Source organism: Pituophis catenifer, unplaced genomic scaffold (genome assembly GCF_029215685.1).
Source record: "Pituophis catenifer annectens isolate HBS135680 unplaced genomic scaffold, rPitCat1.0.hap2 SCAF_3, whole genome shotgun sequence".
NCBI classification, from domain to species: domain Eukaryota; kingdom Metazoa; phylum Chordata; class Lepidosauria; order Squamata; family Colubridae; genus Pituophis; species Pituophis catenifer.
This window is the reverse complement of record NW_027256883.1, coordinates 25,189,192-25,199,328: the sequence shown is the minus strand read 5'-3', so window position 1 is coordinate 25,199,328 and position 10,137 is coordinate 25,189,192. Positions and strand designations below refer to the sequence as shown.

General features: G+C 43.6%; 1 protein-coding gene across 9 annotated transcripts in view; it reads left to right on the top strand.

The window, feature by feature from the left end:
• The first annotated feature begins 3,270 nt into the window (after nucleotides 1-3,270).
• The window catches only part of RIMS2 (regulating synaptic membrane exocytosis 2), a 267,667-nt gene continuing 260,800 nt past the window's right edge, over nucleotides 3,271-10,137 (top strand). For 8 of the 9 annotated variants that reach the window (XM_070940381.1, XM_070940380.1, XM_070940387.1 and 5 more), the window contains exon 1: nucleotides 3,271-3,437. In XM_070940381.1, the coding sequence (XP_070796482.1) occupies nucleotides 3,271-3,437 (167 nt within the window). The remainder of the gene's footprint in view (nucleotides 3,438-10,137) is intronic. The other variant, XM_070940384.1, reaches the window with a different exon arrangement.

Below are 10,137 nucleotides of genomic sequence, written 5' to 3'. Positions count from 1 at the left end.
CACACCTATTCAAAAATTCAAGCTGAAGAATGTTGATACAGATTACATTTTCCAAAAATGAAGTGTAAATCTTTCGAACAGGATTTCAATTAGTCCAATTTTTATGGAAGAAAAACTCTTGCCAAGCATGGTTCTTCCAGCAAATTCCTAACCTGCCCTTTTGAGATTTTTTTCTTCGGAGGGTGGATGATGAATCCTACATTACAACTCTGTAATGTAATGTAGTATCAACTCTGCTTCCTAATACTTGTCTGTAACATTGTGATAAAAATATCTAAGTCCAGAGCTGGCACTGATGCATGTTTTATCATTTTGATGTCATCCAATGGAAGTGAAACCAGCTTTTTTTCATCTGTAAAAATATTTCTGCATTAAGGATGCGGGGATTAACAAACATTTACAAGCAAGATTTGGCTTTATCTTTGGGTATAAAAAGCTAACATTTTGATTAATTAAAAGCACAGCCAAGCTATCAGGTCAAAATGAATTGGTGAAAAAGTTTCTTAATTGTGTAGTTTATGTACAATGGCATACCTTGTTAGCCTTCAGTTTTGATACATTATAGACTTTTGTATCAACTTAGTTTCAGAGTTGCAGCCTTCAATGTAACAAGCTAGATTTCATGCATCACTCAAGGTTTTAATGTTGAGTTCTTCAGCTAGAGTAGAGACAAATCAGATTCATGGACAAAAGAGCACAATTTATACTTAAGCTCTCCAGGGCTGTGAGTTGTCTCATAACTTGATTTTGACTAGTGCACACATTCATGTTTTAAGGCCAAATACCCCAATAATTCCATATTGATTATGTGCCATCAAGTCATTGTGTGTCTTAATGACCCTATTTAGATCAGGGTACCCAAATTACCAGGGATACCTCCCTTTGAGAGGTACACAGAGTCCAGGTGTGAAGAACCTTTCAGTTGTACATTGTTACAATAAATCAACCTTTCAAAAAATAACTAGTTTCAGGTGAGTGATATCGTAGTGGAGAAGGCACAACCTTTGCTTTTTTATTTTTTTTGTCTTTATTAAAAATAAAATTGTATTGTATAGTATTCATTGTTCATTTGGTGTTTGCACAGTTAGGGAAGAGGGGTGTACATAAAGATTACACTAAAGGAAGGTATGATGGCAAAAAGTTTTAGGAACTCCTGACATAGTTTTAATTCACAACTATCTATCCTTACACTAGTCTTTCAATTCTCACATTGTAGTTACTACTAGTAGTTGCATTCTAGTTACTACTGTATAAATGAGGCCATCTCGGTTGCTGCTAATCATCATCATCTTTTTCCTTCCACTTGTCCCAGCATCTGAACCTCTTCTATAGAGAGCCAGATTTATCCAAACGAATCTCCCAAAGCAACCGATGCTGCTTTATATAATCCTAAAGGCAGATTGCGCTCCTTCACCTACCCCTTTTTTGTACCTATCTCCAGGCCAACTAGCAGCTGCCTCCTCCTGCTCCCCGTTAGCCGTCTCCCCGCTTTAGTCCGTCCAAGTGCCCGTCAAGGTAAACGTGGCAGAGCGCTTAAACAACTGAGAGGGGCGGCGGCTCCAGCCAGGTGAAGCTTTGGAGAGCCTCCGAGCCCTTCGGCTCCCGAAGCGATTTGCACCTCCCTCTCCCGGCCCAGCCTCACCCGTAACCCCCAATTCCCAACCCCGTCACCCCCCCCCCCACACACACACTCCCTCGCTTCCATCTTGGTCATCCTGCACGGCCGCAGCGCCGCCTCTTTCTCTCGCCGACTCCCCCGCCGCTCCTGCTCGGCCGATCTTCGATGCTCGTCCCCGAGCGCCTCGGCTCCTCTACCCCCCCCCCCCGCCTGCCTCACGTGATTGTTATCGCAACGCTCTCTCCCTCCCCCCCCCCAGCCCGCGACTTCGCAGGGAATCGACCAATTCCCCCCCTCCCTCCTCCTTCCTCCGCCTCCCGAGGCCTTCAGTCTTCTCCCCCCCCCCTTCACGGCCTCACGCCAGGCCTGCCCGCGACGCGTCGCTGCCGGGCGCCCCCTCTGGCGGCTAGTGGAATCGGCTTCGCCCTTTTCCGTCTCTCCCTTCCTCCCCCTCCTTCCCGCGCCTCGGGACGACGAGGCAGAAACGTGGTTGGCGGTGGCGGTGGCGGTGGCGGGGAGGGGAGGCGCGCGGGAGCTGCGACGGCAACGGCGGGCGGAGACGGAGGGAGGGAGGGAGAGGAGGAAGGCGAGGAGCGGCGCCTCCCCGCGATTCCCGCGTTAATCCGCGCCCCGTCCCCGTTCCGCTCCGCGATGCGATGGGTTAGGCGAGCGGCCAGCGACAGCAGCAGCAGCAGCGCAGCCGAGAGAGGAGCCGCCGAGCGAAGCATCCACGAGGGGCGGCCGCGGCGGCAGGGCCTGGCCGAGGAGCGGTGTGGGTGGGGGCGGCGGAATAAACGGCCGCTAGGGGCGGCGGCGGCGGCAACACCGGCGGAGCGGTAGGGAAAAGCCTCCGGCTGGAACTGCGTTGCCCCTCGCTCCTTTCCATGGACAGCGGGCTGGAATTATGAGCCGGCTGGAGCTGCTGGCGGCCGGGACTTGCCCTCCCCCGAAGGGTTTTCTCCTCGCTCTGCGCCTCAGGGCGCCCGCGGGGCTCCTCTCGCCTCGTCGCCGTCGCTCCAGCACGCGCCGCCGTCCCGCTCGGCTCGCTCCTCGGGAGGCGCGAGGGCCCCCACGGGGCCAGGCGACCCCCGCTCTCCCCACAAGCGAGGGACACCCGCGGATAGCGTAGCCCCGACTCCCTCCTCGGCCGCCCCGTCCTTCCTCCCCCTTCCCTTCCTTCTTTTCCTTTCCTTTCCTCCCCCCCTCCCCGTCGTCTCGCTTTCTGGATGTCGAGCGAGACCCTCCGCCGTGCGTGTCCCCGGAGAAGTTCCCTTCCCCTCTTCCCAAGCCTCCCGCGCCCCCCGACCGCTATTGCCGCCCCCTCCCGCGCTCTCCTCCACGCCGCCGCCGAGCAGGTGAGAGGCTGGTGCGTGGCCGGGTGAGGAGGGGAGGGTGAGTCGCCGCTCCTCTCGCCTCGCCCCTCCGCCTTCACGGGCGACGGTCCCCCCCCCCTCCCCTCGCCCCCTCCCCCCGCCGGGCATTAATTAAGCTGCCCATTGATTAAAGGGTATTGATTTGTATGTATTTCACTCAGCGCCGTTGGCGGCGGCGGCGGCGGCGGCGGCGCCCGCTGCTTGTTCGGCGGCCTCCGCCTGAGTTAGCCCAGTATTTCCCAATTTAGAGTGTTGTCGCCGAAGCTCCCTCGACCAAAGATGTCGGCTCCTCTTGGGCCCCGAGGCGGCCCTGCTCCCCCTCCGCCTCCGCCGCCTCCGCCCGAGATGCCCGACCTCAGCCACCTCACGGAGGAAGAGAGGAAGATCATCCAAGCCGTCATGGACCGCCAGAAGAAGGAAGAAGAGAAGGAGCAGTCCGTGCTGAAGTAAGCGCTACTTTCCTCTTCCCTCCCCCCATTCCCCCCACCCTCCCCCCCCAAATTCTGGCGCCCCATCCCGGGAGGGGAAAGCTGCCCCGGCCCGCATCCCACGGACAGGGTCTGCTTTCGGGAGGGCTGCCAACCTAGCGGCGGGCATCGCGCGGCCAGGAAGGCCTTGGTGGGATCGCCCGGGAGCGGCGCAGAAGGCTGCTCGGCGGTGTCTTGGCTCCCGGCGGTGGCTGCCGCTGGCCCCGTCCACCCGAGCCGGCGGTGGGAAGGCAGAGAGCCGAGAGTTCCCTCCCTCCCCGCTTTTCAGGCTCCTATTCGCCGTCCAGGCGTGGAGCGGGGCCAGGCACCCAACATGGCCGCACAGGTGCTGTTGTCACTCGCTCCCTGCGAAGCGGATGGTCTCGGCAGCAGGAAGTGGCGGCGGCAGCATGGCGGGTCTAAGGGGGTCTCGCCCCAGCGAGGCTTACTTCGGCAGGCGAGTCTGGCGGCTGCTCCTTTCGCCGCCGCCTCCTCCTCGCCTGCCTCAGACTTACAGCTGGCCACGGGCATCACTGTACCTCCGAGGCCCAGGTCCTCTCTGCTGCCTGCCTTAGGGTGGGCTCGGAGAAGCCGCCATCTTCCCCCCAATAAATGTGTAGCCCTCCCACCTGCTTCTTGCTTCCCAGGAGGCGTACCTTGCCTCTGCACCTGTGGGTCCCGTTAGTCGTGGGCTAATAGCCGCTCAGAGAGCTCAGCTCCAGGCTCTTTCAGCACCAGGAGCTGTCCACGCAGGATTAGGAGACCGGCTTTCAGTCCTATTGCCTCGGTGCTTCTTCCTCGTTTATCTTCTTGCTCCCTTCCTCTCGCACAGTTCAGCACTGGTCTATTATATATCTATATCTATAAGTATATATATATATGTATATATATATTGTGTGTGTGTTGTGGATAATGAAATTTTCTGTCTGACTAAATACTTTTGTGATAGACAATAAATGCACGGGGTTCATCCCTATACATTTGATCACATGAAGTGTTTTTTGCCTGTTAATATTTTCTTGGTAAGCATAGTTGCCTGTCTTTGCCTATATTCTTCAAAAACAGTGTTATCAAAGATGAAAAAAAAACCCACATTTTTTTTTTTTTTGTTTAACAGCATAGGGCCTTTTGAAAATGCTGTCCTACTAAAGGAAATCAGAATAAACATTTTTAAGTTTAAACATCTCTAACAATATTAAATCAGATCAATCAGTTGTGTTAAGCCATTTTTTTTTTGTTGAACAACTGATTCAAATTTGGAACTGATAGCTCTTTGTGGGCTTAGTTGATGACGTGTTAGAATTAGTGTATTGTGAACAATACTATAGTTGACAAAAAAATACTCTGCTTAGATTATTTTTATCTTCAATTAAGAGAGAGGTAAACTGTATTGTTAAGTTTAAAAATACTAAAAATAAACTTGTTTGTCCATTAAAGGGAAGCCACTGCAACACACACAAGCACACACACAAAACATACCCATACCCATATATGCTAGTCCAACTCTAGCTAATAATTTACAGTGACTTCTAAAAGAACAATTTGTATTCTCTTATCAATGCTAAATGACTCCATAAAGGTTAATAATGTAGTTTTGTTTTAAAATTATGTGACATTCTAAATGATTAATAACAATTAACATTTACAAAAATATTTCTAATTATTCTAATGACTGTTTAACAATAGTCTTTGGGATTAAAGTTAATTTTGATTTAGAACATGTTGTTTCTACAGACAGCAAATACACCTATCTTTGGTTTTAAAAGTAAAATGATTTTATAATCAAATGATGTAGTTTCAAATTAATGCAGAATCATTGACCAATGTTTTGTGAAAGGAAGGTTCAAATAGATATAAAAGTATTTAAGCAGAAATACATTTTACAACTCCATTGATAGTATTTAAATTTTGGATAGAGCTTATTATAGTAAGGCTTGTTCATTAACTGGACTCCACAAGTGTCAGTCCTTTTTTTGAAAAGCTAACATATGCTATGCAATCACATAGCTAACACATGAAAAAGATCTTTGAGAAAGCCAAACTGACTGATCAGAACTTTTAACATATTTTAAATAAAATATTGGAAGATTATTTAGAAGTACTTCATCTTTTAAAAATGAAGTAACTTACCAAATTTGAAAGATTGACAATTAGCAATGACTGATAAGAAAAAGAAGAAAAAAACCATGTGAGAAAGAGATATGAAGCTATTTGTTCCAAGAGTTGGTCTCATCCCTGCTATAACACCAACCTACCCCAACAAAAAGGAGATTAAAATTTTCAACTGTGCTTTTTGAATGACATCAGCATGTCATTGGATGACTTCATACAGTCCTTGAAAAGGTTGGAAGGCTGATTTGTGACTATAGACATCACAAATATTGCCCATTGTAGCCCTCAAAAGAATTAAGTTGTTCATAATATGCTGTTTTGTATCTTTTCTGTTAATTCACAGAAATAGTTTCACATGATTTTCATATATATTCCTTGTGAGGGTAATGGAAATTCCTGACATTGTTTGCACATATTTTCATTGTAAAACCACATACTACACATGTTGCACATATAATGCTGGTATACTAACACACGTTATGATCTCATTCAGACATATTGATTATTTGGACAATCTTCTAACCTGCTGGCACTATGAGTATTATGACATGGCTCTTTAAAAGCACAGATATTTCCTTTCTACCTCTTATTCTATTATTGCTTTTCAATATTATTTAAAGATACATTTTCTGAATTAATTGTTAGTAGATTGGTATTTAAATTCTTCTAAATTGTTCTCTAACAATAATTGGCAAAAATACTGCATTTCATTGCTTAAAGAAGATTTAATACTTTTTTTCTTTTTCTCATCAATAATTGCAAAAATAATGTTCAAGTTTTATTTTTCAAATCTAATAACTTGTTTCCTCTTAAAATATGAAGTAACTTCCAGATAATGTTTCTGTATCTTAAATCTTTATTAAAAATATGAAAAACAGTGGTTTAAAAAAGTGTAGCCATATTCTCTAATGAAATTAAAATATCTCTCCACTAAAGATTAATGTATAGAAGTAAGGGAGATGACCTTGACAAAAATATGTAACTGTCATTACCTAAGCAAAGGGAACTGAAACATTTTGTAAGCCCTGGGAAACAAAAATAATATTTGGAAGTGGCTCAAGTCAGCCGCATCCCTGATTCATTGGGACATAAGTAGAGGTGGGGATAGGGAAGTACAACACAATGAAACTTGCAAGATTTTGTTATTTATAGTCATGCTGAATAATTGTAGATCTAGGCTTCCTGACTCATTGATTTCTTGGTCTGGTCTACCTAGTGGAGTTGACAGTTAATTTTCATATTCAACAAAGTAGTTGACATTGAAAGCATTCTTAACAAAAGTTTGTGTTTTAAAGAATAAATTATACAATGTTTTATATAAACGATGAATGGAAACCAGCTGGATAATTAAGTCTGCTTTTTTCTGTATACTTTCTGTTTTATTCAGATTTTCTAATGAGTATCACTATGGTACTGAAGTGTTTATCAGAAGAGCATTCAATAATGTCACTAGCATCTGTCACATCATTCCCCCCTTCTTTTCCCCCCTTTCCTAGAGCAAAATTATGCATATCTAATTTATATGATTATATATATATATACCCACTGCAGTCAATGATTCTTCTGCTATGCTTCTTTGAAGAAACAAAGAGAAATGGTGCAAAGTTAGAATCAGCAGGAGTTCATACTGATAAGGGCAATATTCACTCCTGCTGGGATTTGCTGAAAGTTGATGACATATAAAATAGCTGTTTTGCAGAGGTATCTGTTTTTGGCAAGTTGTGCTTTCTGAAGGCATTGGGTGAAGCCATGAAGTGTTCTTATTGACAGATTTTCTTGGGTTTGTACTGGGGAAATCTTGCTGTTGAGATTAGTTTTTTCTTTGAAGGTGTGCTATGTGTTAAATATCTGACAAGTAAATATTACTTATTTATTAAATTTGTTTGCTGCCCATATCACCATAGGTTTACTACTTTATCTTATGTACTTATATACTTCTATTACAACTTTATCTTATGTGACAGTTTCAATAGTTGTCTGTAGATTGATGGTCTTTAGTTTATTTGCCTCACTTTAATCTGTGTACTAAAATATTAGGCCTAAAATATAGATTTCTCATGCATAAATGAATGCCATTTTTCTCTATAAGATAGCTTATTCTCATATGATGTTAAACATGTGGCCAGTTGTATTACATTCATAATTTGAGGAATATAGAAGATTCTACCTTGACCAATAATATTTCTTATGTAGCATTCTGACTAATAGGTCTCAATATGAATACAGTCAGAAAGGTGAAGAACAATCCTGAGCCACCCACAAGGTATAGAGGAAGTGCTTTAGAACTCAAGTGGCCAGTTCAAGGCCACATTAGTCTCCCAGTCTTGATTATGCAAGCTCCATAACAACCTCAGATCAGAACACCAAACAATAGCAAGAAAATGGCAGTTTGGGGCTTGGTTCTCTTGTTATTTTAGGTGGAAATAAAGGTACTAACAGAGTGTTAAGTGTCTGAGGCAAATGTGTCACTTTCCACCATTCAAATCCTACCAACTGAAAACAACCTGAAACTTTTTAGTCTGCCCATCCAGTGAAATTACTCCATCGAATTTATTAAAACAGTTTTGAGCATTGGATTGTACTGAGCTACAAGATGAGTTCACAAGACATGATAAGCCATTTCCCAAGATAGTTATAGATATAAGATAGTTTGGGCCTTAACTGTATGAACCTAGATATTGTGATTTAATCAATAAATATATTTATTTATGTGATTTATATAGTGCTTCTCACACACAAGTGACTCAGGGTGGTTTACAGGGATTAAAAACACACAAATTCACAATGTATAATCCACAGCACTCAAGATTAAACAATAACCTGACTCACGGACACACATGCACTAAAAGTTTCAGGTTATTTTCAGTTTGTCTGAATGGTGGTAAGTTCAACAATATCAATCCCCTTGGTTGCTAACAAAAATATGGAACACTATATAGAAATATCAAAATATACTTGTAGAAGGAAGAAAGAAAGAAAAAAGAAAAAAAAGAAAGGAAAGCAGGGAAAGAAAGATAGAAAGAAGAAATAAAAAAGAGATATATTAGGACCAAAAATATGGCAAAATAAAAAAAAAATGTTAACCTCTTTTTCAAAATGTTTATTTTAAAAAATAAAAAAGCACTATGGGTCAGTATTAAGTGCTGTTGATGTTATTCCCAATGCCTTGGAATTGAGGGACCCTTTGTAGAGGACAGGGGAGAATAGTGTCTTGGTGGTGATGGGCTTGGGTGAGATATGGTGCGAGATGGGGGGGAAATGCTCATGTGGAAGGTGGCCCCAGCATTTAATATAAGTATTGCATTGCATACTCTTAGAAACTCATGTAGATAAATGCAGAGCTGTATCCACAACAAACTGCCATGTTAGCAAGTGATGTGTATAGTGATGTCATTTTGCAAATAATGCCATTAATTTTTGATGCAAGTTGATGTTTACTTGATGTATGTTATCATGCATGTTCCATCATCTCTTTGCATCTCCATGCCTATGTTTGGACATTATTTTGGGGAAATTTGCTCCATTGTGTAAGGTGGGACATGGAAGCAACTAGCCAATCATTGCTGATGTATGAAATAAAGTAAGCAGTATCAGGCCTGCTTAGTATGTGGGTAGGAAATCTTAAGATTGTAGACTCAATTGAGAAGTTGAAAAGAATCAGAAGAGAATCAGCATAGAAGGAAAATCTGTTTGGCTTATCTAGCTTGTCTATACTTTTGTGCTGCTGTAATCAGAATGACTCTCTCTCTGTGATTTTCATAGATAAAATACAATTTAAGACATACACAATAGAAAGGCAGCAAGCAATATTGTACAACTATATTACACAAATATAATATATTTATTACCTTCATATATGATAGTAAAGAGAAAGATGGCAACATCCAATCAGGAGAACACTGTTTGAAACCTTTATACTTTAAAGGCTTCCAAGCCCTCCCCCCCCAAACCTTATAAAGAAGGGCCTAGCCTGATTGCCATGAGAAAATTGCTGCTCAATGTCAGCACTACTAAAAAAAGCATAAACAACAAAACAAATGAAGCAGAATACTGCACGAGAGACAGTTTTATAACTCTAGCTGACTATCTAAAACTTATTCATGGCACAACTCAGATGCAGGAGTGTCAGACGCTGCATCTTTTTGCCTTGGGGCAGTGACATGATTTGGTTTTGGGGGCGCCACATTACATGGACAGCCTAATGTGGGCCCTAGAGTTCTTATCAGCTGGCCCTCTCTACAGCTACTCTTCACCTCAGAACCCTGAATCTCCTCAAAATGTGGAATCTATAGCAATTTCTCCCTGATGGGTCTAATTGGACAGGCCAATACCAACAGGAGTAGCAGACTTGCACACAGCCAAGTGTTATTGCCAAAAAAACCAGGTGTGTATGCAGGAGGAATCAAGCTCAACACAAAGGAGATATGGCTTCATTAATCTCAAGGTACCATCCACTTCTCTTGCAGTCAAGCCACAGAAACCCTCCCACTGAGGAATATTCCTAACAACTGGAAGATAAAGTCATTCAACTGTGTTCAGAGCTGGACTCCAGCTGGGCACATCCTTC